General features: G+C 41.8%; 1 protein-coding gene and 1 pseudogene across 4 annotated transcripts; both read left to right on the top strand.

Annotated features, from left to right (window-relative positions):
- Positions 1–481: 481 nt before the first annotated feature.
- Positions 482–10,029, top strand: LOC123808482 (annotated as a pseudogene).
- On the top strand, positions 7,018–27,998 carry RNF14 (ring finger protein 14). 4 transcript variants are annotated; one of them, XM_045823204.1, is made up of 10 exons: positions 7,352–7,485; positions 8,121–8,223; positions 10,781–10,953; positions 12,136–12,305; positions 13,610–13,761; positions 16,776–17,303; positions 17,962–18,190; positions 20,909–21,081; positions 22,829–22,959; positions 26,604–27,998. In XM_045823204.1, the coding sequence occupies exons 4-10, from the start codon at positions 12,152–12,154 to the stop codon at positions 26,659–26,661; spliced, it is 1,425 nt and encodes a 474-aa protein (XP_045679160.1). In that variant the 5' UTR covers positions 7,352–7,485; positions 8,121–8,223; positions 10,781–10,953; positions 12,136–12,151; the 3' UTR covers positions 26,662–27,998. The 4 variants fall into 4 exon arrangements, with proteins under 4 accessions (XP_045679150.1, XP_045679143.1, XP_045679160.1 ...); XM_045823194.1 differs by lacking the exons at positions 7,352–7,485; positions 8,121–8,223 and adding an exon at positions 7,018–7,138; XM_045823187.1 differs by lacking the exon at positions 8,121–8,223 and having other exon boundaries at positions 7,350–7,485.

The following is a 27,998-nucleotide window of genomic DNA, read 5'->3' as shown; positions in this document are numbered from 1 at the left end:
AGGGGAACAGAGAAACCCGAGGGAGGAAGGCCGATTGGAAGTAAAGCAGAAAAGTCTTGGAGCAGAAACTGGTGCTGAGAATGTTTCCAGAATGCCATCTGGTGGCCAGAGGCGGAGAAGAAGGCACAGAGGCAGAGAGGTGGGTGCCGGGAGTTCACAAACACCCACGACTCTGGACCCACCTGCGTAGAACGCACGAGATGACAACCATTTGTCTCAATGGGAAACCTACCGTGACCCAGTGCCGACAGGAGGAATGATGGAATTCACAATTTCATAGGTGGTAAAATTTATATTTTTGAAAGGACATTGTTATATGTGTGTGGGTGCATTCTGTGTGTGTGTGTGTGTGTGTGCATGCATGTGGTCTTGACTGACACCATGGAGGCAAAAAAAATGGACTCAGGGGTCATGAGAAAGTTTGAATTTAGATTTCACAGGTAGGTTAATTGTTTTTCTTTGTTATATTAACATTGGGGGCATGAAGCTAAGACGACCCTTGAAGAATTCGAAGCCAGCACCCTGGCCAGGTGAGCATTTTCCCGTACACCAAAAGGTTGTGGGTTTGAGTCCTGGTTGATACCTAGGTTGTGGGTTCGATCTTTGGTCAGGGAGCATACAGGAGGCGGCTGATTGATGTTTCTCTTTCTCTCTCTCTCATCAATGATTAAAAAAAAAAAAAAAAGAATCCAAAGCCAGCAAATGAGGCCCCAGACTTATTAAAGGCAATTTCCTTGGGGAATGGGGCCTTCTTTAGTAATTTTCTCTCCTCCTTTCTGGCTACAGGGGTCAATTGATCATCAGCAGCCTCATGTCCAGGGGGTGAATGGAGCTGTCGCTGGACTTTGCCTAAAAGTCCTTCATCACCCTGAGTTTTGAAACAACTGAGCATAGCCTCCCTCAAGTCTGAAACTTCCTTTTTTTTTAAGGTAGATCAGGGTTGGTGCTCGGAGGCCTTGTCACCACTGGACTTGGAGTTGTTCACACTTAAGTCCTTCAGGGTTAGGAGAGGGCTTCAGGGGTGAAATGGCAGGGGCAGGAGTCAGGGGATCTTTTCAAACCCACTTGGAGTCCAAAGGACCTTGAGGAGCCCGGCCAGCAGAGTGGGACTCTGGCCCCCAGGGGAGTCACAGGCCAGCTGGAAGGCTCAGATCAGGTTTCACACTGCCAGTGTCTTGCTGGGCTGGCTGCCCACCCCGGGGCTCTGCGTGAACCCATCCGCAGCTTGATGACGCTGGGGAGCTTCACCCTCAGGGTCATTCCAGTTGGGAAGGTGACTGGAACTCCTAAGGTTTGCCTTTTTTTTTTTTTTTTTAAGATCTTGTTGGAGTTAGAGCAATGTAGCCAGGAACCTTGACCGTGAGATTCAGGTAGACACTCAGGCCACCCACTGGTGGCACGGCACTTTGTGGCCTTCGCAGGGACAGATGACAGATGTCCCCTCCCACGCAGTGGCACCTCTTTCTGGATCCAGTGCAGAAAGAAGAACTCTGCAGGGAGAAATTTGCCAAGAAATAGGACTTTTCAAGAAATAAAAAGGCTTTCTGTCTGAGTTAAGACACACAGGCAGCCAGATATCAGAATCATTTGGAAAGTTTTTCAAATTACCAGGGACAGGGCAAGACAATGCACACTGCTCTGTTTTATAACAGGAAGTTTTCTAATAGTCAGCTCCATTTTCCCCTCTTTGGAAAGGCTTCATCTTTCAGATCATTAGGGACAGGGTTGGGGATGTTGGACCTTTTGCTGGAAATAGAGGTCTAATTGGTCTGTTTAACAGAACGAAAAACAGGTGGTGACGGGGAATGGCTGAAGGTTGAGGAAATCACGGAGGGGTCCACTAGAAAAGAGCAAGGAAGTAAGTTGAAGATAAGGACTTTTGGCTGGATTGTTGTAAACTAGGGATCTTCTTCATGGTTTCCAAGAAAAAAGTGCAAGAAAATATTTATAATTTATTTTGTGCGCCAGTAACCACAGCACAGCCCCCAAACCGGACCACATAAATTCTGAGCTGATAAGGGTTGCACGTATATTATGTTTCTCTCCCCAACCTGCAGAGGGGAAGTGGGCTCTTTCCAACATAGAGATTTCGGTTCTGATATGTTATCGGTCATTCCAACATGCACCCCAACCTCACTGAGAACCACTGATTTAGAATTTCTTAGAAGCACCACCAACTGTAAGGGCCAAACTCTACAGCGCCTGGGCCTTTCTCATTGAGCATCCTCCTGGTCCCCGCCTCTCCCCTGGGCCTGTGGCCCTGCTCAGCAGAAGCTCTGTTCATACCTGATTCTCCCTCCAGATTTTTGCAGACTCTTCTGCCTGCTTCTCTGATTCCTCCTTTGGTTTTCCTTGCCTCTGACTCCCAGGTGTAGGCATGGTCCCCAGATACTGCCCTCAGCCCTATTTCCTATTTTCTGTATAGGGTTATTAGCCCAGAAACAGGTTAAATACAAATCAGATAAACAATGAAATTATTTTTATCTGGCAGTCCTATCTAGAAATAATGTAAGCTCTCAACATGTTTCTTTTCCGTTTTTCTGCTGTGGGGTGTTATTTTTGTTTTTGTTTTTTTGTTTTTAGAATTTTGGTTTGCTCAGTGAATTTGAACATCTATCAGTAAACACAAAAATCAAACATATTGACTGGGAGCATCATCTGTGCATGAATATTCAGAAGCTGACTGTGTTGATTGGCCTTGTTATGTATTCAGCATTTCTGGGTGATTCAGGATCAAACTGTTCTCACACTGTGAAAACCACCCCGGAGGAAGCCTGGATCACACTCATTCATTAATTTATTCAGTTATCCAGTCACTCATTTATTTGTGGAATTCAGAATGTTCTTTTCTGTTTACAAGGTCAATTTTTTTTTGTTTGGTGGTGGGGGAGTAAGGGAAGTAGCTGAAGTTGACCCATATTTTCCTGTCCTCTAAACCACTGGCTTGGTTTTCTTTCTTCACATAGAATCTAATCAGCCCAATTCTCACCTTGCTTCAGAGAGGTTCTTGCAGGAAGGAAAATGAGTCTTCCCCTCGTTACATAAATTCTCATGGGGCTTCCCTTTACACGTTTATGACAGCCAGGAGTTGAGCCTGGAGCTCTGAGAGAAGCAACCACACGCTGATTTATGATGGCAGCTGCTGCTAAATCTCACCCCTCTTTCCTTCTTACGGAGCCACGTTACCTGGGGGTTACAAAACTCTTTTCACTGTTATTCAGGGGAATAATAATAAAATGCCAGGTTGTAAGTATAAACACGATCATTCTGTGTCTATTATTGTAAATCAAATTTTACTTGCTTCAGAAGCACAGAAAACATTTTATAGTGTCGGCCACCTCAAACCTTTTTAGGAGTCTGTGTTTTTATAATCCTGGAATGACCTGAGGTACTGTTTGAGCTGCACTGACCAGGAAAGCTGGTCACACAGGTGATCTGGTTATTTTTCCTTATAGACCCCACTGGTCACTTTCCTTGAGCAAAGTATTGACTTGATTTAAGCATAGGCTTGGGGTTAATGAGGTGGGGCTCAGGATTCCAGTTGCCTGGGTTCAGAGCTTGGCTCCATAATTTACCACCCGAATGCCAGTGGCAAGTCACTTAATGTCTCTGTGATCAGTCTCCTTGGCTTTAAAATAGGGATGTTAAATATTGTAATTAAGTTATATAGTTTCTATAAGGTTTAGCTTCGTCAATACACAGCATTTAGAGCAGGGCCTAGGACATGAGTACCACTCTGATTGTTAGTTTTGTATAATTGTGGTTTTAGTGTAGTAGCACCATTTTTTTTTCAAAGAATGAAACCCTTATTCTAAAGAGAAACCAATTTTTCAGATTCTCATGTGATAATAGTAAAACTGTTAAGATCCATGAGGAGAGCAGCTACACTATGACAGAAGACCAGCAGGAAGTCAGTGACACTTCTGCACTGGGGCGGGGCTCGCCACCATCCAGTCCCTTCCCAGAGCTGGGGCAGGGCTTCCCTTCCACACGGCTGCCCCCCCGCCATGCCTGTCAGGGTTTGTTTCAGGGTGCTCATGAGTGACGGCCATTGAAAAGGAGGCTCTCTCCCCTGGGCAGGTGGGGCGAGCTCAGCAAATCTCTGGACACCCATTGGATGCCAGTAATCGATGACAACAAGGGTGGCATTGATGGCCCTGGCAGTACCAGGCATAGTCTGTGACTCACTCCTGCTTCTCTACCCAATGCCTTGGGTCTTGACCTCTGGTCTAGGTCACACAGCCCATCCTCTCCTAGCCTTCGACTCCATCATCCAGCATCCTTGAGGACAGAGCTAAATGTTCAGTCCACTTTAAACATTCATCCAAATTATTAACACTGCTTTAAAATTCTCTCTTCTATTCCCTCCATCCTGTAACCTCTGACTTGAGGTCACAGCATGATGTCACAATTCACCACCTGCTCTGACTTTGTGAGAATTTCCCAAGCTGGTTGGTAGGCTCCCTCACTCTTTGCATCTGGGAGGCCTCCGCAGGATTCATGGTCTCGCCTTGGAGCATTGTGAAGTAGGCTTGCATGAGATTTGCTCTTGGTTTATATGCTTTGGCTAAACATGGATAATGACATTAGTGAATGACTTCAGAGGTTCTTCTTCCCTCCTTTGCATTTTTAAATAGTGTGTTTCTGCTTTTGATATTTATCACAGAGATAGTTAGTTCTCTGCTCCATGACAGTCAAAATTTACAGGACAGAAAATTGGGAGTGATCATTTGCATTTTAAAAGTTATCCCTTATTTACAATCACCAAGATATGGAAGCAGCCTAAGTGTCCAACAGTAGATGAGTGGATAAAACAACTATGGGACATTCACACAATGGAATTTTACTTGGCCATAAAAAAGAAGAAAATTTTACCCTTTGTGACAGTGTGGATTGACCTGGAGAACATTATGCTAAGTGAAATAAGCCCTTTGGAGAAAGACAAATACCATACAATTTCACTCATATTTGGAATCTAATGAATAAACTGAACTAACAAGGAACATGGGGACAGACTCATGAGTGGAGAGCAGGATGATAGCTCTGGGGTTGGAGGGAAGGTAGAGGTGGAGGGATTGAGCAAAGAGGAAAAAGGACTCTTGAACATGAACAACCCTGGCAATTACTAATCTACATTCTGTCTGGAAGAACTGGTCTATTCTGAACTTTTCATGTAAACAGAATCATACCATACATAATCTTTTGTGTCTGACTTCTTTCACTTAACATAATGTTTTCAAGGTTCATCCAAGGTGTACCAGGTATCAGTACTTCTTTTCTTTTTATAGCTGAATAACATTCTATTGTATGGATATACCACATTTTGTTCATCCACTTCTCCACTGATGAATATTTGAGTTGTTTCTATCTTTTGGCTGTTGTGAATACTGCTGCTATAGTGTACATTTGTGTATATTATATGCAAATAAATATATACGAATGTAAATACATGCAAATATAATTTTGCATTTGTATATGGGTATTTGTGGGAACATATGTTTTAAATTCTCTTGGGTATATACCTAGGAGTAGGTCTACGTTTAACTTTTTGAGGAACTGTCAGATTGTTTTCCAAAGCAGCTATGCCATTTCTGCATTCCCACCAGCAGTGTATGAGGGTTCCAATTGCTCCACATCCTCATCAACAGTTGTTACCACCTGTCTTTGTGTTATAATCATCCTAGTGCACATGAAGCAGTTTCTCATTGTGGTTTTGATTTGCATTTCCTAATGACTAATGATGTTGAACATCTTTTCATGTATTTACTGACCATTTTTATATCTTCTTTGGGGAATTTTCTATTCATAGCCTTTGACAATTTTTAAATTGAGTTATTTGCCTTTTTATTGTTGAGTTGTAGTTCTTTATATATTCTGGATTTTGGACTTTTATCAGATACATAATTTACAAATGTTTTCTTCTATTCTGTGGGTTATCTTTTCACCTTGAGTGTGTGTGTATTTACTTATTCATCTGTTTATTTATAGAAGAGGGGATGGGAGGGAGAAAGAGGTAGAGAAACTTCAATATGAAAAATATGAGAAAGAAACTTTCAATATGAGAAAGAAACTTCAATTGATTGCCTTTCCTATGCTTCTCCACAGGGTACTGAACGCAACCTAGGCATGTGCCCTGAAGGGGAATCAAACAGGTGGCCTTTCACTTTGCAGGGATGATGCCCAACCAGCTGAGCCACACTGGTCAGGACAGTAGTATTTTTTTAAAGCATTTAAGTTTTTATTTTGATGGATCCAATTTACCTATTTTTTCTTTTGTTGCTTGTGTTTTGGTGTCATATCTAGGAAACTATTGCCTAGTCCAAGTTCATGAAGATTTACTCCTACATTTTCTTCTAGGAGTTTTATAGTTAGCTTTAGCTATCCGTATTGGTCTTTGGTACACTTTGAGTTAATTTTTGTATATGGCATGAAGTAGGGGACATGTAATTTTAATTCCCATGCAGCCTCTTACCAATCATGTGCCCTTTGGTAAGTTTTTGAACCTAAGTTTCAGTTTCCTCATTTATAAAGTGAGAATAAATAGTACCTAAATCATAAGGTCGTAGGGAAGATAAACAATGTATACAAAGCATTTGCACAGTGCTTGAAGCATCTTAATTGCTCAGTAAATGTGGTAGATATTATTGGTATAAAATGAACAATGAGTGAACACTTTCGCCGCGGAGGTGCCAGAAACATGGACAGCATTTCTAAGGAGGTAGTGGGGATGAGCAGAGGAAGAGGCGGCTTAAGTACTTGTGGAGGAGCAGGTCTGGGATTGTTAACGGAGTTACCTGCTTCTGCCTCGCGATCACCTCTGGGACTGATAAAAACTCTAATTCCCAGGCTCTATCCCAGAACTACTGAAAGGAGCCCGCAGGAGAGAGGGCCCTAGATCTGCATTTGTATAAACTTCTTCACTTGCGTAGTACTTTCTCAGGCGGTGTGGGAGTGACGCTAGTGCCGCTTGCTGCGCCGTCTTCGGCCTGCGGGGGGCGGCCGAGGAGCCGGGGCGAACACAGCGGCTGCGCAGAGCCCTTCTCCCGCCCCGGCTCCGGAGCCGGATCCATCTGGCTCAGCTGACAGCTCCTAAGACGGAAGAGGCGGTGCGCAGGTTGAGCTGGGCGTCTCCAGACAGGTCTGGCTTTAGGTGGTGAGGGGCCTCGAGGTTAGGGCGGAGGGCGGAACTTTCGGGCCCGGCACTTTGTGGCGGCCGGGAAGGCACGGTGGGGATCCCGGTCCGTGCGCGCGGGACAGAGAGGGGCTGCCGGGCCGGGAGTGCTTTGTGGGCTTCAGCCCCCCGAACACGGGACGGGGCGACCCCTCAGCCCGGCCCGGCTAAGACCGCCCCCCCCCCCCCCCGGGGTGCTCGGAAAAGGAAGGGTTCGCGTCCTGCTTCTTCGGGACCCCACACGGCCGCACAGCGCCCTCTGTGTCCGATCGCCGGGGCAGGCAGCGAGGCTCGGGCCTGCTGCCCGGTTGTAGGTGAGTCGCACAAACTACGACTCTCCACGCTGGCTAGTGAGCGGTGGAGACACACCGGCGGCGGCGTGCTGATTCCGGAGCCAGGGCTGGCTCCAGATTTGGAGTCCCCACGGTTTGGTAGGGGAGAAGGAGAAGGATTTTCCCAGGCCTCAGGGAAACCCGGAGAGAAGGGGCTCGCCTCAGCAATGTAGCGGTTTCTGGTTTGCCAAAACGAGTATTAAACTGGAATGATCTCTTGTCTGTTGGCGCAGGGGTTTATTATGGTTCCTGTTTACAAGTGAAGAAACAGGGCGGTCTGAATCCAGATTTAGTTATATATTAGCTGTGTGACCTTGGACCAGAAAAGGACTTAAAATGTCAGTTTTCTCATCTGTGTAGTGGATATAGTGACCGAACTTGCTTTATGGGTTGTGGAAATCTAACAGTTAATTCATTTAAAGGGCTTACTTACACACGATAAGAGTTCACCAAGTGTTACTGTTCTTGCTGTTACTGTGACGACCAACTCAACCTCCTTCTAGTGGGATGTGGCAGAGCAGTTACTACACCTTAGGGTTCTGCCCCCCATTTCAGCTCACTGCATCTCATGCCATTCACTACTGATTTTTTCAATGTCTAATGCAACGCACTGCCAGATGCTGAGAACAATACACAGATGCAAAAGACTTGATTCTTGCCCTTAAGGAATTTATGCAGTCTGGTTGGAGAGAAAGTAAGTGCAAGCTGCTGCAGTGCAAGGTGAGATATGACCATTGCCCAGGGAAGTTACAGTAAAAAAGTTTGCTGGATTTTTAAGCACAGCCATCATGTCTAATTAAAAATTTCTACATGTAGTAGGGGTTTGGAGTTGGGTCTGGAAGGCTGAGTGGATAGAATCAGAGGGAAAGGTAGGTCAGCGACCTGAATTAAGGGACTGGGAACACCCTTGGCAGCCTCAGAAGCCGGAGTCTGGTGGGGTAGGTCATGAGGATCTGTTGATGAGAAATGCTGCTTGGGGGAGATCTGAACCCTGGCTGCACATAGGAACTGCCTGGAGAGCATGGGTAGCTGCTGATACCTGATTTAATTGCTCAGGTGATTCTAATGAATGGAGAAAACCAGAAACTATAAACCAGAAACTATAAAACCTTAAACCAGAAACTATAAGTTCATCTCTCACCCCATTTATAAATGTTTAAACAGGAAGAAACAAAGCTTAATTTGTTATTGAAGCTTAATATGTTATCACGGGTACTACACATCTGGTAAAATTGTTTAAAATTAAATAAGGTAACTTGAAAGGACCTAATATAGTAACTGTACATGGTAGGTGTTCAGTAAGTGTAAGCTGATTTTGAATTTCAGTTTTGGGCTTATTTGAGAGTCATATATCTGAGACTCTGGTTTTATAACCTTTCTGCATATACTTTTGGTATGTTCATAGGATTCTCCATAACTCATCTATGGGCCACACTTCCCCATCCCCCTCACTCCCCCCCCCCACAACCCCCCGGAGCCTAGCTCTAAAGCATATAGAACACAACTTAGCCTTTCTCTGTTACCCTGAGAAGGACCCACATGGCATTATTCTCAGTTCCCACATAACTTACAGGGAAACTTCCACAAGGTCAGGAGCCCTTGATGTCCTGCAAACGAAGGAAGAGGGTGTCCTCAAATTCCTTGCAGCAGGAACCCACTTAGGTGGCACCAGCCTTGACTTCCACATGGAGCAGGACATCTACAAAAGGGAGCTCAATGGCACCTACATCATAAATCTGAAGAGAACCTGGGAGAAGCTTCTGCAGGCAGCTTGTTCCATCATTGCCATTGAAAATCTCGCTGATGTCAGTGTCATACCGTCCAGGAATACTGGCCAGTGAGCTGTGTCGAAGTCTGCTGCTGCCACTGGAGCCACTCCTGTTGCCAGCCGCTTCACTCCTGGAACCTTTGCTAGCCACGACCAGGCAGCCTTCTGGGAGCAGAGACTTCTGGTGGTTACTGATCCCAGGACTGATCACCAACCAGCCTTTCACAGAGGTGTCTTGTGTTAACCTACCTACCACAGACTCTCCTCTGGGCCTTTTGGACATTGCCATCTCTGGCAGCAACCAGGGCGCTCGCTCAGTGGATCTGATATGAATGCTGGCCCAGGAAATTCTGTGCATGCACAGCACCATCCCATGAACACCCATAGGAAGTCATGCCTGATCTCTGCTTCTACAGAGATATGAAGAGATCGAAAAGGAAGAGCAGGCCACTACTGAAAAGTCTGTGACCACAAAGAATTTCAGGGGGAATGGACTGCTCAGCTCCCGAGTTCACCACCCCTCAGCCTGAGGTCGTTGACTGGTCTGAAGGCGCAGGTGTGCTCTGTGCCTGTTCAGCAGTTTCCCACGGAAGAGCGGAGCGCTCAACCTGCCACTGAAGACTGGTCTGCAGCCCCTACTGCGCAGGCCATGGAGTTGGGGGAACAACTACTGAGTGGCCTTAAGCTGTTTTTCCACAAACTCTTAAACAGAATGTAAATAAGGTTGATGGAAAATAAATATTCTTACAATAAAAAGTTTGCCTATGTATGCATGTGTGTGAGTGCTTTTTTAGAGAGAGAGAGGAAGGGGGAGAGAAACATCAATGCTCTCGCATTGATTGGCTGCCTTCATACATATCCAGATCAGGAATCCATATCAGGGATCGTACATATCCCAAGTGGGGCGGGGGGGCCAGGGAATTACATGTGCCCGTGCCCACGCCTGGACCAGGGATGAACCTGCAACCTAGGCATGTGCCCTGACTGGGAATCGGACCCGCAACCTTGCGGTTACAGGACAATGCTCTAGCCACTGGGCAACACTGACCAGGGCGTGCGAGTGTTTTTGTTTTGTTTTTAAAGACCCTGCTATCATGCTTAAATTAACCTAACGTGGAGTGTCCCTGGCAAGATTAATTCATAAGCAGGTGAGAGGAAAAACTGGAGGAGGACAGGAAATGAAGGAATAGAAGCAGCAGAAGAGGGAAGGAAAAACAACCCTAGAAGGCGTTTGTCAAGGGGTGTAATATGCTGTCTTCTCATGACCTTGATGGTCCTGAGCTCCTCCCAGGGCTGAAAATGGCAGATAAGACCTCTGTCTCTGCTGGGTGAGCAAACGCCCCTTTAGCCATGTGGCTTAGTTAGGTTGTTCTAGGAGAGTAATTATGCAGCTGTAGATTAAGGTCGATTGTGTGTTAGGATGTTAAGTGGCAGTAATGGAAATTCAGAATTTAAATTTGGGGAGGGTCCTAACCATCTTTTGTGTGTTTTTTTGTTTGTTTGTTTCAGATGGCAGGATTTCTATAGTATACCTAGTATGAGTTCCACATCTTGGCCTCTTCTCCAACTTCAGCAGTCTCGTCTCCACCATCTGGAGAATAAATGGAATATTTGCATGAATTCCAAACTCTGAACTGAAATAAACCGCAGTGTCATTCTTTTCTTCTGGTTGTTATCAACAGGTACTGACTAACTTCGGATGGAATGTGTCGGTGTGTCTGAGGGGTGCAACTTAAGCAGAACCATTATCTGCTGCAATAAAATTACTTTTTGAAAGTGGAATTATTTTAAATGAATTTGTCTAAATTTCATAGTGTCTACCTTTTTTATAATGTGAGAAACCATGTCCTAACTTTTTAGTTTTGTGCATTCCAATTAAATTTTTTTTTTTTTTTTGGTCAAGAGGGATCATATTTACAAATGCAGTTATAGTCCCAATATTTTAATTGACAAATTGTTAATTTTTTGCTTTATTAGATAATTTTCAGTCTCATTACATATTTTTTCACATTTAAATTATATGAAATCATGGTGCACCTCTAAGTTGCTGTGCTTAAAAAGCATTGATTCACACTTTAATTGTAGTATATTTGTGTTACCTAAGATAATGGTAAATCTTAAAACTGATTTGACAAAATCTGATATTTCCAAAATGTAATGTTACTTTGCTGCTTCCTCAGTGTATCTAACGCTCTTATATAGTGTCTGTGCCTGTAACATTCTCTAGAACAAGGTGTTCTAAACTGGGAGTAATTTTCCTCTTGGAGACATTAGGCTATGTCGAGATATTTTTAATTGTCACAACTTTGAGGGAAAGAGATGCTACTGGCATCTACTGGGTGGAAGCCAGGGGTGCTGTTACACACTCTGTAATGCACAGGCCAGTTTCCCAAGACAAAGAATTGTTCTAAAATGTCAATAGGGCTGAGGTTGAGAAAACCTGTGGTAGAGATTCCTGTGGATTGTAAATATTTATTTTTTAAAAGTATGTCAAATATATTTTGACTCCTTTTGTGGGCAAGACATGTTGCTAGGTGTCGTGGACAACTCAAAGTAATTTGTGATTTGTCCTTTCTAAAAATATTTTTTAAATTATGCTTTTTTCCCCTAAATCAGGTATACCTAACCGATAAAAGTCAGCAATTAAAAGCACTACATTCTTTGGAAAAAAGGCCATTACTATTGCAAAGCTACTAGAAAATTTACATGCCTGTCATTTTTTTTAGTTTAGCAGAAAAGTGAGAATATTGATTAATCCTTTGCAATTGTTGGTGAGGTACTTTTTTTTTTTTTTTTGGTGCCACTAGACTTTTCCAAACCCTGAGTTTTTTCTATTCTTAACTGATTTGGATGATTATCTTCAGCTCCTCAGAAAATTAAATGTCGTCAGAAGACCGAGAAGCTCAGGAGGATGAATTGCTGGCCTTGGCGAGTATTTATGATGGAGATGAATTTAGAAAAGCAGAGTCTGTCCAAGGTGGAGAAACCAGGATCTATTTGGACTTGCCACCAAATTTCAAGATATTCGTGAACGGTTAGTTAACAGTATTCTCTTAAACTGATTTTTCTAAATAAAGGTTATTCTCAATTTCTTAGTGAAACCTAAATTATTATTTTTTAATTTTTCAAATACAGTTTACATTCAGTATTATTCTGTATTAGTTTCAGATGTGCAGCAAAGTGGTTAGACAGTCAGGTACTTTACAGAGGGGTCCCCCTGATGCTCCAAGCACCCAGTGGCCCTGTGCATAGTTATCTCGATATTATTGACTTTGTTCCCTGTGCTGTAATCTCCACCCCTGCGGCTGTTCTGTAACTACCAGTTTGTACTGCTTAATCCCTTCACCCAGCCCCCTCCCTCTCTCTGCTCTGACAGCTCTCAGTCTGTCCTCTGTTGTATCTCCGAGTCTGAAACCTAAATTATTTATCACCTAATTTTTTAGGCATTTAATGCATGTTTCTGTTTTAAGTGAACATTAGACTGGGAGGTAAACAGTTTTCAGTTTGATTCCACCTTTTGACCATTGAATTTGGGATATTATCCTGCATATCCCATGCATCCTAATCTTCTAACTAGCAGTTTATCAGCCATGAGTCATTGGCTATTAACAGGGGTAATAAAAGAGGAAATGAAATAATGTGTGGAAACCTTTAAAGAACCATGGTGGTTGTTAATATTACTTGGTTTCCAGAATCACTTAAACTACCATGAACGTGAGACATTTGATGTCTTTCTGTGACCCTTTGCTTCAGAGGAAAAAAAACTGTATTTGATAAAAACATTTACAGAAGGCTTTGATGCATACTTTCCCAAATGTTTCTACTATAAAGGCATTGAAAAGAATGTATGATTAACTTGAAACATTGGGTGTTGTGTTTGGTATCTTGCCCTCAAGCCTGAGATCACTGTGTTTGCACAAATTGTCCCAACTATGATTCATGGGTAGTTGACACATGGTGGTCTAAGTAGGTCATAGCTCTTTGATAGAAATGAACATCCTTTACATTGTGTCCTTAATCATCTGCTGTAAAACAACAACAAAGGAAACATTGTGTATTACCTGTTCACTAGTGTTAGGAATTGTACTCAAAAGTGTATACAAGAATAAGTTGTGTATCTTCATTATAAATTTCATGGTGCTTAATAGATTTTTCAAGGGCTTACAAGATTTTTTTAAAAGATGGAGGCTACTATGAAGTTAAAATTTGGAAATAGTGCTTTGGGGAGGGTTTTTATCCCCTCAATGAAAGCATTACATCTTCTTGAGCACTGCTCAATAGTAAGGGACACTCGAGTGTTGACCAACTGATCCTTTCTAATCTTTGTTTTTGGTTCAGGCAATTCAAATGAGTGTCTCCAGAATGGTGGCTTTGAATACACCATTTGCTTTCTGCCTCCACTTGTGCTGAACTTTGAACTGCCACCAGATTATCCATCCTCCTCCCCACCTTCATTCACACTTAGTGGCAAATGGCTGTCACCAACTCAGGTTAGACCCAAAACTTAATTTCTCCTCTCCATTTTTAGAAACTTAAAAATCATCTCTAACTGAAGACTACCTTGATCTTGACTTCAGTGCATGAAGAACAAATGGCTTTGATTTTGTAATTTTTTCCCCTTGGCTTTGTGAATCCTAATGTTAATGAACTGAAAATGTTTGGTATTTTAGAAAGGAATGGCAGTAATTCAGATGATTAATTATTATGAATTACAGTGAGTAATTTCTAATCAAGTATATTGTTTCTTGTCTTGCTATTTTTCCCATTTAATCTGTGTTGTGATGAAACTATAAGGTTCTCCTTATTTTCCTTAGATGTTGGAATTTTTCCTTTTTTTCGTAGTTTCTTATCCAATTCCTTAAGACAAAGATTTAATTGTAATTAGAAGGGCTAAAATTGAGCTAATGTAGTTAAAATAGACAAATGTCCTAAGTAAACATAATAAGTGCTTCTATTTTTAAAGGTCTTAGAATAAGAACAAATAATTGTTGACTGATCTCTCACATAGATGTGATTACACATGAATAGGAGTGTATACAGTTCCTGTAGATAGCTCATGAAGCATTGTGAACCACCCTGACAGACATAACTGTGACTGGAAGCTAATATAAAGTGTTCTGGGGTAGATAGTGGGTCAGCAGCAGCTAGCTACTTTTCTAGAAGTCATGATGAAGATTGCTAGGTTGATGTATATTAAGACAAAAGCTGTCAGAGTTACTGACCTTAAGGAACAGCTTGTCAGTTTTCCTTTTTGATCATGTAGTTTTCAATCCCCCTTCTCCCATGCCCCTACAGCCTAATCTTTTAGATGAGAGTGCTTTTATAGAATTGAGCTTAAAATTGAGGTTTAAAAACAAAGTTAAACTTTAAAGATAATACACATAGAATAAAAGGATTATTACCTTACATTTTAATAGCTGTGCCAGAGGCACTATATACTAGACAGTGGATTATTTTCCCACTTCCCAATATTAAGGCTATTTGATATTTAGATCACTGATAGTTGACTGAATTATTTAGATACTTACAGTCTAATTTCTCAAGAGAGCTCTTGATACTTTACATCCATGCATGTGTACATACACACACACAACAAGGACAGATTAACTGGGTGTGTGGTTGTAGTTTCAGGTTCCAGCCAAACAGAATCTACTTAATGCCAGCTTTGGAGCAGGGGTGTCCAACCCATGGGCCACATGCAGCCCAGGATGGCTGTGAATGTGACCCAATACAAAATCGTATATTAAAACCTTTTTTTTTTTTTTTTTTTGCTCATCAGTTTTCATTAGCATTTGTGTATTTAATGTGTGGCCCAAGAAAACTCTTCTTCCGGTGTAGCCTGGAGACACTAAAAAGTTGGACACCCCTGCATTAGAGGGTATGGAGAGAAGAGGGTGGTTCATTATTTTACGTTACATAGCTAAAATTACAGTAGGATCTTCTATCAAATAGTTTTTTTATGCATGTAATGGACATTCAGCTGGTCTCTTATGCTCCTCGTGGTTCATTACTGAGCCCTGAGTCCTTGGCAGTGAGAATTTCACGTGCTATTAGTGAAGTTGGTATGTGGACCTGTCTTCACTGGACTGGGGTTGGCATAGAGAAGGAAGCAGGCTTAGTTTCCTTGAATGTCCCATTATTCCTCCATATGCAGTCTTTTTCTTGCTCTTTTCCTCCTTCTACCTCCCCCCTCTTCACATTTATGTGCATCCCGGATGCCTCTTTTGAGAAGGAGCAACCGGGCCTTCTCCTGACGTAGACCAAGAGGAAGCTGTGGATGAGAGAGCTGTGCAGGATGTGGAATCATTATCAAGTCTGATCCAGGAAATCCTGGACTTTGATCAAGCTCAGCAGATAAGAGAAGAGGGTGGAGGAGAATGGCTTCTTCATTGGACTTGGTGGCTCAAACAGAGCTCAGAGCTTCCCTTTTAGTGTTTATTCCATTTTACAGCTCCAGCTGGTTTCTAAAAAGTATATTCATGTAAGTGTGGAAAAGCGTTAGTTGTCCAACCTTGAGCTGGTCAGTAAGTGTTTCAGTTCCTGCCTATGTAGGGCTGAGTGAGCAGCAAGGAATAGAAAATGTGGTCTTTGTTCACTTTCTATTTAAATTTACAAAATTGTTTTGCATCTAGAAGGCTTATTTTTGGATGTTTACCTAAAAAGAAAAACTGCTTATAATTCCTGAGCTCTACTTACAAATATTTCACATTAGTAATGGAAAGTTCTTTTATATTTGTCACATTCAAATTGAACAGACTACTTTTAAGGTGGAGTACTTGAAACAGTTTAAACTTTCATGGCTTAGCTTGGAAAATGTGAATTTTCCCTGTGGCAGCTAGGCCATGTTGAGAGCTTATCATATCCCGGTTCAATACTAGCCTGCCTGCTTCCATTAACCAGGATCTGGTGTAAGCCCAGATGGCTCGGTTAAAACCAGTTTGTGAATCTGAATAACAAGGACTCTGAGATTGGATCCTGTTACTGACTCTTTCCACATGAGTTAGCTTTTTAATAGGACTGAAAGGTAGAATTAATTTTTAAACCTTTAAACTATTCTCTTTCTAACCATTATTGCAAGATACCTATAGGGCTAGGACTCCACAGGAGTAGAAATAGTTCATTTTAGAACTGGATCTCTTTCTCCCGCATGAGGTGTGTAGCAGCACTAACACAAAGGATAAGCAGAGAACAGAAAAAGCCCTCCATTGAGCGGCACATATGTAAACCAAGTTCTACATCTTGTAAAGTCATTCCATCTCTTTTGGTTTCGTGGCTCTTCCTTTAGCTTCTTCGGACTTTGTTTCTATGGCTCATGCTGCTGAATAGTTTAAGAAGGGCTCCGATAAGAATATTTGTGCTGTTTTGCAGCACAGTTTATCACAGTTGGGAAAGAAATCGCATTAGGAAGCGTGAGAGCCTAACTTCAGGATTTTAAGGGAAATCAGGAGCTGAAGGAATCATGGTCTTCCCAAACTCACCAGCATCCTCATGTGTTTTCTCCTAGCTGTCTGCTCTCTGCAAGCACTTAGACAACCTGTGGGAAGAACATCGCGGCAGCGTGGTCCTATTTGCCTGGATGCAGTTTCTTAAGGAAGAGACCCTAGGTTACCTGAATATTGTCTCTCCTTTTGAGCTGAAGATTGGTTCTCAGAAAAAAGTGCAGAGAAGGATGGCTCAAGCCTCTACCAGCACAGCACTAGATTTTGGAGGAGCAGCCGGCTGTGACGTAGACCAAGAGGAAGCTGTGGATGAGAGAGCTGTGCAGGATGTGGAATCATTATCAAGTCTGATCCAGGAAATCCTGGACTTTGATCAAGCTCAGCAGATAAAATGCTTTAATAGTAAATTGTTCCTGTGCAATATCTGTTTCTGTGAGAAGCTGGGGAGTGAATGCATGTACTTCCTAGACTGCAGGCACGTGTACTGCAAAGCCTGTCTGAAGGACTACTTTGAAATTCAGATCAAAGATGGCCAAGTTCAGTGCCTCAGCTGCCCCGAACCCAAGTGTACTTCGGTGGCCACTCCTGGTCAGGTAACTCTTTACTGACAGCTGCATCCTAATTTTCTTTCCCGGAGGGAGACATCTTCTCAGAGGCTTCCTTGATAGGGCGCAGGGCAGCCCAGGCCTTGGAGCCAGCCCGCAGGTTGTTTCCCGTGTCCACCAGGAATGCTGTGGTCTCACTTTACCACTTAAGCATACATAAATGCTCCCTCTGCTGGCCTCAGAATGGGCAGTCCTCAGCAGGGATGAAGACTAAAAAGTATAAAGTAATTCTGGTGACTGACTTTGTATGTTTACTAGGATGCCATCAACCTCGGGCAGTCACTCGCCTGTCTGTGTGAGGTTGGGATCTGAGGGGGATATCCCTGGGATCGGTTAACCAAGTCACTTGCAGACTTTAACACAGGACAGCCTACCTGGGGTGATTTTTTAAAAATTTATTAAGTCATTAATGTACTTATTTAATGCGTACAGTTTGCTTAGTTGTGACAAATGCGTAGATCCATGTAACCACCGTCTTAGTGAAGATACAGGCTTGCCACTCTTTGTTTGATCTGGTGAGGTAGAGGGGTTTAATTTATACGTGTCTGATTTGCACCGGCAGCCTGAGGGTATCCTCAGGATCAGAACTGGCTGGGAAATTGTCAAACCTATGTTTATATACATGTTTTAAAATATTTTCCTCCAGGTCAAAGAGCTAGTGGCAGCAGAGCTATTCGCCCGTTACGATCAGCTGCTTCTCCAGTCCACCTTGGACCTGATGGCAGACGTGGTGTACTGCCCTCGCCCATGCTGCCAGTTGCCGGTGATGCAGGAGCCTGGCTGCACCATGGGCATCTGCTCCAGCTGCAATTTTGCCTTCTGTACTTTGTGCAGATTGACCTACCATGGCGTCTCTCCGTGTAAGCTCACTGCAGGTAAGTTGTTGCTATGTGAACTCAGTTCCTCTACCCCTACCCCGCCACCAGAACCCCCAAAACTTATCACTTCAGCTTCCCACTTGGAAGTGCTCATTCATAAGGTATTTTTGTGTTAGTTATTGTCCTAGCATCTGTGGATATAGTAGTGACCAAATGCCCTCATACAACTTACAGTCTAATGCCAGAGACAGGCAAGCAACATAGATAAGAATATCAGATGGTAGTAAATGCTGAGGAGGAGAGAAAATAAAGCACAGACAGCATATGAAATGTTCTGAAGGGGAAGGGGCTTGGGATGTTTTACTTTGGGAAACGTGGAAAGCCTCGTTGGCAAAGTGGTTTAAGTAAAGGCTTAAAGAAAGTAAGGAAATAAACCACATATAGATCAGGGGAGGACAGTACAGGGAAGGAATGGCAAGGTAATTTTGATCCATGAACATGAAATAATGTAGATCCAGTTGGCAGATGCATAGCTGTCCCTCTTGTTTCTGTGGCACGTGTGTCTGATCAGGCATCGAGTGCTTTCTCATCGAGCTCAGGGCAGCCTCAGAATCTTCCTCAACACAGCCCTCCAGAAAGCCGCCCTCTGCCGGAGCAGGCACGGGGGGTGAAGCCTGTCTTCCACTCCTGACCTCGATAAGGGTTGGGAAGCCAGGCCCTTGAGATCGATGTAACTGGACTTGGGTGACTTAGTCTTTGTTGGTCTAACAGGGACCATGGTGGTAGCTGCTTCATAGGGTGGTGGTAAGGAAGAAAAGGTCTCTTGTAGCGCTTCTCAAACTCGTTATAGTCGTCACACTGGTCTCAGAGCACATGCATGTAGAAACTGAGGGTCAAGATTTGAAACTTTTATAGGGATGTCTCAGAGCAATTTTATGTCAGATCTTAAAATGAAATTTTTACTTTCATTTTTCTAATAATTCACTTGATTGTTTTTTACAAAATACAATCAAAGTAGGGGAGAAAAACTAGTTCTTTACCATAGATAATTTTAGAACAATGGGTTTAATAGATGTAAAATGCAAAATGGTAACTATTATTGCTGTTAAATATTATACTTACTAATTGGCACTGTTAGGATGTCATTATCTCCAAGGAAGTGCCCCAACAGGAAAATGAGTAGATACTTTCAGTGCCTAGAGTAGAATCTTGTAGTGGCTCCGGGCAGATGGGACAGAGAACTCAGCATAACATAGGATAAGCCAACACTTAGATTTCTGTAACTTTCACATTGAGAAGCTAAAGTACATTTCACATGTTTCATAGCATTTGAGGAAGAAATTTAAGGTAGGCTTTGGGGCTTCAGCAAAATTTGGCATCTCATTCTCTCTCTCTCTCTTTTTTTAAAAAATTTTATTTATTTATTTTTAGAGAGAAGGGAAGGGAGGGAGAAGAGAGGAAGAGAAACATCAGTGTGTGGTTCTCCCCCATGCACTCCTCACTGGGGACCTGGCCTGTGACCCAGGCATGTGCCCTAACTGGGAACCAAACCGGCGACCCCTGGTTCACAGGCTGGCAGTCAGTCCACTGAGCCACACCAGCCAGGGTATTCTCTATCTCTTTTACATATGTGTTAGATATTACCATATAAAATACATGAAATACAAGCAATTTTATTATGTTGAGAACATTGGCACAGTAAATATTTGTCCTTTAAGATGTCTGAGAACACAAAAAGTGTTTTGAATTATTAGAGGAATAAAACTGACAGAATAAAAGTTACACGTTTGCTACATCTAAGCAGAGGTGGTGGAGCCATGGGAAAGCGCACTGCAGAGAAAGCATTCACGGGTGGAGGCGGAGTGCAGATGGGGCTGTGCACCAGAAGGTGGCCAGTGCATTGAAAAGGGAGACTGCGCTGTAAATATGAAGAAAGCAACCTAATAAAGTAACTAGAACATTGCTGAGAGGGATCCTTGGTTGGTCCTGTTGAAAAATTAAGATGATAGGATTATGAACAAAAGCCTTTTTGTCTATAAGTAAAGCCTTTGGGAATGTCTGCCTATTTAAGTGATGAAGCAATAGAAACCAGATTGAAGAGTGTCAAGGGGGAAAGTTGGCAGGAGGAACTTTTCATTAGCTGTGGTGGTAAATTTTATTCACTAATTTTTTTAATATACTGTGTTGAACATTTAGTCTTTGCCCTTAAGCCAAAGGTGCTTTTGTTTTTCTGGCGTGCCTTGTTATTGTCAGATGGTGAATGATGCTGACGTAGTGGAACACCGGTGTCTGTCTCAACTTTTGCATTTTTTTATTTGGTCTGTATCTAACTGTGTGCTACTAAACATGTCAACACTAGTAAGTCAAAATCAAAGGAAAAAGGTAACCTATTATTCTACCACCTTTAACAAGCCTAACTTTTCTAATTGGAGGATTCCTTTTTGTTCTGTGTCACTTGTGCATGTCTAACTTTTATCTAGTTATAATGTAACTTTCTTTCTGGATTCTATAATAGGTATTTTAATTGAGCTGTAGCTATCCTAACTATAGGCTTTTAATAACTGAATATTATGTCATTAAATGGTTCTTTCACACATAATTATTTCCTTGGACATTTCATTTGTTTTCCATTGTTATATGCATTTCCACTTTGGATTATTTTCTTTTCCTTGTTTTCAGACTTTATTTATTTTAGAGAGATGGGAAAGGAGAGAGAAAGAGGATAATCAGCAGTGCAAAGTGGTATAAAAGTTAATTTTCCATTTCACTTTCTAGAGAAATTAATAGACTTACAGAATGAGTACCTGCAAGCAGATGAGGCCACTAAGAGATTTATGGAGCAGAGGTATGGGAAGAGGGTGATTCAGAAGGCGCTGGAAGAGATGGAAAGCAAGGAGTGGCTCGAAAAGAACTCGAAGAGCTGCCCGTGTTGCGGCATTCCCATAGAGGTAAGCAGCCTCGCGGCATGTTGAGATTGTCCCAAGAAGCCTATAATTTTGTGACTGATTAAGAAAATACATTTTGGTATTTATTAAACCTTTTTTACTTGGAAGGTACAAATGCACTACCTAATAGTGTTATTGACCTTAAAAGTATGCAGATGTCCCTTTTCAAAGTGCTTTCGTGCCGTGATGATTGTTCTCACATCATATCCCCCTTGACGCCGAATGGGTTATGAGGAAGCTGTACTACAGCTATAGTCAGTTCTTAACTCATTTATGTGATTAAAAAAAAATCAAGTCAGACTTCCGTCAGAACTGTTTATCCTGGAGTTTAAAATACCTGTTTAACAAGTATATGCTTAGGAAATGGAGACATTTTCACATTAATCTGATTTAAAATACGTAAGTCTATTGCTTGTTGACAAAATCTTAATATGTTATAAAATAAAAATATATCTTTGTATTTTATTTTACTGTTCTAATTCATTACAGTAGTCCTCCCTTATCTGTGGGAGACGCCCAGTAAACGCCTAGGGATAATACTGAGCCCTGTATGTACTGTGTTTTTCCAATACACGCATACCCATGGTGAAGTTTAATTTATAAATTAGGCACAGTAAGAGGTTAACGACAAGTAATAGAATAATTATAATAATACACTAATAAAAGTTATGTGAATGTGGTCTTTTTGTATCAAAATATATTATTGTAATATACTCATTCTTCTTGAGATGATGAGAGATGGTACGAAATGAGGTGAATAATATAGGCACTGTGACGTAGCATCAGGCTGTTACAAGGGTTCCTTGAAAACAAGCGCTGCGATAACGAGACAGGTAATCTGACAACCGAGAGGGCTGCTAGGTGACTGATGGGAAGGGAAGATTCACGTCCTGGTTGGGATGACACAAGATTCCATCTTGCTCAGAATGGTGCACAATTTAAAGCTTATGAATTGTTTATTTCTGGACTTCTCCATGTAATACAGAGTGGGGCAAAAGTAGAGTTACAGATGTAAGCAAAATAGTTTTGTATTATTATTTATCAATGAGTGTATTATTTTTCATATGAACAACTGTGAATCTGCTTTTGCCCCACCCTGTGTTTTCAGACCGCAGTTGTCTGTGGGCAGCAAAACTGCAGAACTACTTACTCTGTGTCTGAACTGAACCTGGGGGTTGTTCCCCAGCTACTCCTGTAAGGATGCCGGCCTCCCGTTAACCACTCCTGATTGCCTCAGCCCTGTGGTAGAGCGGGGAACTGGATGCCAAATGTTGTCTTAGATTCATGTGACACGTTTAAAACCACACATACTAAATCCAAACATTTTAGGTACTGATCTGACTACATGTTCTGCTTATAAAATACAGGGTGGGGCAAAAGTAGGTTTACAGTTGTTTGTTTAGAAAATGACATAATAATTAATAAATAAGAACACAAGAATTCACTGTTTCCCGTACCCGTAACTGTAGACCTACTTTTGTCCCACCCTGCACATGTTTGGTTTGTATCTATGTTTATCAGAAGAGAACTTACTAAGTATCTAGTTGTAGGAACATCTGCAAAATATTTTGTTTTACTTATAATGCAAAAGACTAAGCATTAAAGTTATCAGTGGGTTACTGTATCTTTCATACCGTATCTTGTATGAAAAAAGGGACTAGGAAAATGTTGTATGGGATCTTTTTGGCATGTGCATTTTTCTTTTGCTTTTACAGCCTTAATATTTTTCCCTTTCTGCCTTTCCCACCAGAAATTAGATGGTTGTAACAAGATGACGTGTACTGGCTGTATGCAGTATTTCTGCTGGATTTGCATGGGCTCTCTCTCTAGAGCAAACCCGTATAAACATTTCACTGATCCTGCTTCCCCGTGTTTTAACCGGTGCGTACACATAGAATTCTCTAGGCTCAGCAGCAGTTTTTAGCTCTTGATTTACAGACCACAGAACTACTGTTTGACTTAGTGCTTTGCTTATTAGAGAATTCTTTTACACATTTTCCCGCATATGTGAATTTTTATATTATTTACTAGAAATGAGTTTTATGATGAAAGTACGCTATCTGCAAATTTTCCTTTTTTAATCCTCCTCAACTTTTTAAAAACATATATTTTGTTGATTATGCCCTCACAGTTGTCTCAATTTTTTCCTCCTTGCCCCCCTCCACCTGGTACCCCCCATTCCTTCCAGCAATCCTCCCCTTAGTTTACGCCTGTGGGTCATGCATGTACGTTCTTTGGCTTCTCCATTTCCTGTACTGTTCTTAACCTCCCCTGCTTATTCTGTACCTACCAATTTGTACTTGTTATTCCTGAAGCTTTTCCCCCATTCTCCTCCTTCCCCCTCCCATCTGGTAACCCTCCAAATGATCTCCATATCTGTGATTGTTTCTCTTCTGCTTGTTTGCTAAGTTTGTTTTTTAGATTCAGTTGTTGATAATTATGAATTTTTGTCATTTTAATGTTTATAGTTTTGACATTTTTTTTCTTCAATAAGTCCCTTTAACATTTCGTATAATGATGGCTTGGTGATGATGAGCTCATTTAGCTTTACTTTGTCTGGGAAGCACTTTACCTGCCCTTCCATTCTAAATGACAGCTTTGCCAGATAGAGTAATTTAGGTTGTAGGTCCTTGCTTTCCATCACTTTGAATACTTTTTGCCACTCCCTTCTTGCCTGCAAAGTTTCTTTTGAGAAATCAGCGGACAGTCTTATGGGAACTCCTTTGTAGGTAACAAAGCTGCTACCTACAAAGGAGTTCCTTTGCTGCTTTCTCTTGCTGCTTTTTAGATTCTCTCTTTATCTTTAGCCTTTGCCATTAAAAAAATGATTTTATTTACTTTTTTAGAGGGCAGGCTGGGGGGAGAATGAGAGGGAGAGAAACATTGATGTGCGAGAGAAACATCTATTGGTCGCCCCCTTGCACGCCCCCAACTGGGGACCCAGCCTGCAACTCAGGCATTCACCCTGACCAGGAATTGAACAAGCAACCCTTTGGTTCATAGGCCGGTGCTCAACCCACTAAGCCATGCCAGCCAGAGCAACCTTTGGCATTTAATTATGATGTGTCTTGGTATGGTCCTCTTTGTGTCCATTTTGTTTGAGATTCTCTGTGCTTCCTGGACTTTTATGTCTATTTCCTCCACCAAATTAGCGAAGTTTTCTTTCATTATTTTTTCAAATAGATTTCCAATGTCTTGTCCTTTCTTTTCTCCTTCCAGCACCCTTATGATTAAAATGTTGAAGTTGTCCCAGAGGTTCTTTAGCCTATCCTTTTTTCGGATTCTTTTTTTTTCTTGCTATTCTGATCGAATGTTTTTTTTCTTCCTGATGTTACAAATCATTGATTTGATTCTTGGCCTCATCTACTCCAGTGTTGGTTCCCTGTAAATTTTTTTTTTATTTCATTTAGTGTAACCTTCATTTCTGCCTTGGTCTTTTTGTGCCATTGAAGTACCCAATGAGTTCCTTGAGCATCCTCATAACCAGTGGCTTGAACTCTGTGTCTAATAAATTGCTTATCTCCATTTTGTTTAGTTCTTTTTCTGGAGTTTTGTTCTATTCTTTCATTTGGGTCGTATTTTTTGTCTTCTCATTTTGGCAGCCTCCCTGTGTATGTTTCTCTGTATTAGGTAGAGCTGCTTTGACTCTCTGTCTTAGTAGCATAGCCCATTGTGGAAAAGCACACTGGAAAGTTGGTTGGGGCAATCCGTGTGAACCAGGCTGATGGAGTCTCAGATACGGTGTCGTGGCTATGTGGCTCTATGTGGGGGAGGGCTCAGAAAGGAGACATTGGCTGCTGCCCGGCCTGTGGAGTTTTGTCTGGGAAGAAGCTGTCCCCCAGCACTTGCCCTGATGCCAGACCCTTCTGTCTCACCCTTCCAGCTACTGCCCTGGCGCTGGAGCTTAGAGGGAGTGAGTCTGTGTAAGTCCTAAGTCTGTTGTGGGCCCTTTAAAAGGAGATCCCTGAGACTCCCGCAGTTTCTTCTGCCGCCCCCAACCCCTAGTGGTTTTTACAGTCAGAAGTTATAGGGTCTTATCTTCTTGGCACTGGAACTCTGGGCTGGGTGTTCTGGTGTGGGTCTGGGATCCCTTCTTCCACAGGAATTCCTCTCACTTTTTATCTACCACACGTGGGTGTGGGACCACCTGTACCTCCGCATCTCCACCCCTCCTACCTGTCTGGATGAACATGACTTCTTTAATGCCTTGGTTGTTGGACTTCCATACAGCTCAATTTTTTTGATGATTTCAGGTGATTAGTTGTTTTGTAGTTTAGTTGTAATTTTTGCTGTGGTTGTGCAAGGAGACAAGCCGTGTTTACCTACGTCTCCCTCCTGAATAGAAGTCCCCTCCTCAATTTTTTAAAAAAGATTTTACTTATTTAGAGAGAGGGGAAGGTAGGGAGAAAGAGAGGGAGAGAAACATCAGCGTGTGAGAGATACATCAATCAGCTGCCCTCACACATCCCCAGCTGGGAACCGCAGTCCAGGTAAGTGCCCTGAGCAGGAACAGAACAGCTCCTTTTGGTGTACAGGACAGTGTTCTAACCAACTGAGCTACCTGGCCAGGACAGAAAACATTGACTTTTTGGGGACCAGCCAGTTGTCCTATATAACATCTTACTTTCTGGATTTTTGTTTCTCCATGGTGTCTTTTAATTTGTTTCCCCATCCTCTCCATATTCTATAAACTAGTATGAAGTTGGATTAGATTTAGAGTAACGTTTTTGACAAGAATACTACGTGAGGAGTGAATGGGTACTTGATACTATGTCATGTCAGGCCCATGATATCAGGCTGTTCCACTATTAGTATGATGCTTAGTTTTATCATGTGCTTTATTGTAAAGGTAACTTTTAAATTATTATTACTAAGTGATCTGTGGGGGTTCCTTAGCACAATGTGAATATCCTGTTCTCCACAAGCTCCAAATTCAGCATCAGTTGATCAGATGACTTTTGTTAATAGGCATTATAGTACCTGTTATCATTGGTGTTATCAAACTATAAAAGAAATTAAAGAAACAAGCTCTGCCCATGAACTACTGGAAATCTAGTGTTGAAAATTGCATACATTTTAGGTAAAATAAGGGAAAGAAGACAAGTTGGCAACTTACAACATTCGACAAATGGAGAGTGCTGTGGCCATGAAGATAGAACTGAGTGGTTAGCATGTAATAGTTACAGTGTCTTGAAATAGTTCAGCTTCTTCTGGATTGGCCGACTTCCTCAGTCTTGGCTCATTTTATGTATTGTGTACGTTGAGTGTCAGTTTTGTGATAACCGTCTTCCATTACTGTTTATCCTTGGTCCTGGAGAGTTTGTCTGGAGCCTAGAAGGGTTCTTCTTATAAACTTTAAGGCAGCTTATTCAAATGAATTTATATTTCAGCCCTCAGTAGGAAATTAAAGGAGAAGAAAAGATAAAAGATGTAATCAGACGAGTACAGAAAGTATTTTTGGGAGAAGGAAAGAAATTATAGTTTCTTCCAAGTTTGTAACATTGTACCTTATTATGTACTTCCAGGTTGTTCCATGCCATGAACGTCAATGGAGACATTTTGGAAGATGAGATTGAAGACTAGTTCATTCCTGCTGCTCAATATGTGGAAGTGGAATGGTTTGCTCTAATCTTTTGTCTGGCATACAAAGTACCTTTGCCGGATATTTAGGGAGACCATGCATTCACTCTTGCGAGGTAGAAGATAAGGAAGAATGAGGTTTATATTTTCGTGTGGTACTACTGACTAAGGCATGTTCATACATTGAAAAATGTAACTTAATTGAGAAAAGTATAAGCCAAAGGTTCAGAAAATGAAAACTAGAGAATATTAAATATTACTATGTTCCCAAAGCTCTGAATAGTTAAAAATTTAAATATTTATTTTTTCCCCAAGCTTTAGGTAAGGAGAGTGGTCCAGAGTTCAACTTACAGACCTTTTTGTCTCTCTGAGAAGCATCCCTCTAGTACTACCCCTTGCAGTTGGGGTGGGTAGAAGCCTTACTGAATTTCACCAAGAGCCTGATCTCACTCACTCCACGTTACATTGCTCCCAGCCTCCATTTCTGCTGCCTTCTCTTTGGAGGGAGCCCTTTTACTCTGAAACCGACTGGATGGCCCAGTGTCAATTTGGCCTACTGCTTTGCAACATAGAAATTTATAATTTAAAAGATATTTTTAATACCACAAACACTGTGGGTCACCTGATATTTGTCACCAATATATAGTCCACTGGTTTTGAGTGGAGTCCTTACTTAATGACACTGGCTCGGAAGAATTTCAGCCCTGTTCGGCCTTTCTGGGCAGTAGGGCCTAAAATCAAAACGACTTGTCTTTGCTGCCTTTCATTCCACCTTCTCTCCCTTTCCCCTCACCCAGCCTTCTGTTGGTAAGGACAGTTTCACTATTAACCCCAGCAGCTCCTATTCTTATTTCCTCTTCTGCAATAGGAGACAGCCTAATATATTCCCAAGCTGAGCAAGCTGAGCTTTCTTTAATTATCAGCTTTGTGAACTCCACACCACTGTAGTTCAGTCCTAACTTTTAAAATTATTTTTAAAGCTTTCCTCTAATGAGCTTTGGGAATTTGGTTTCCTACCCTTTTTGCAACAGCACTGTTGGGATAATTTTGGCTTGCCCAGATCCCTATTTCTGGGTTTTGTTGGCTTTTTGAAAAATTGTCTTTCCTTTCGGTTTGGTGAGTGGTTTGGTAGCAAAATAAGATTTTCTGGAAAAGGACAGAATTTGGCTGCAGCTGTGAAAATGTTCTTTTTTCCTACTTTGGTGTCATTGAAAATTGAGGAATCACTTTAACCATTTTACGTGTGTGTATCCAAAGAATCAGCAATGACTGTTTCTGATCGTCAATGAGGATGTTTAATCTTAAAAATAAAAATAATTTAAAATTGTCTTATAATCAGA

The sequence above is a fragment of the Phyllostomus hastatus genome, unplaced genomic scaffold, assembly GCF_019186645.2.
Source record: "Phyllostomus hastatus isolate PE091 unplaced genomic scaffold, TTU_PhHast_1.1 phas_contig_150, whole genome shotgun sequence".
In the NCBI taxonomy this organism is placed as follows: domain Eukaryota; kingdom Metazoa; phylum Chordata; class Mammalia; order Chiroptera; family Phyllostomidae; genus Phyllostomus; species Phyllostomus hastatus.
The sequence above is the reverse complement of the archived record's forward strand: the minus strand, read 5'-3'. Positions and strand labels throughout refer to the sequence as shown.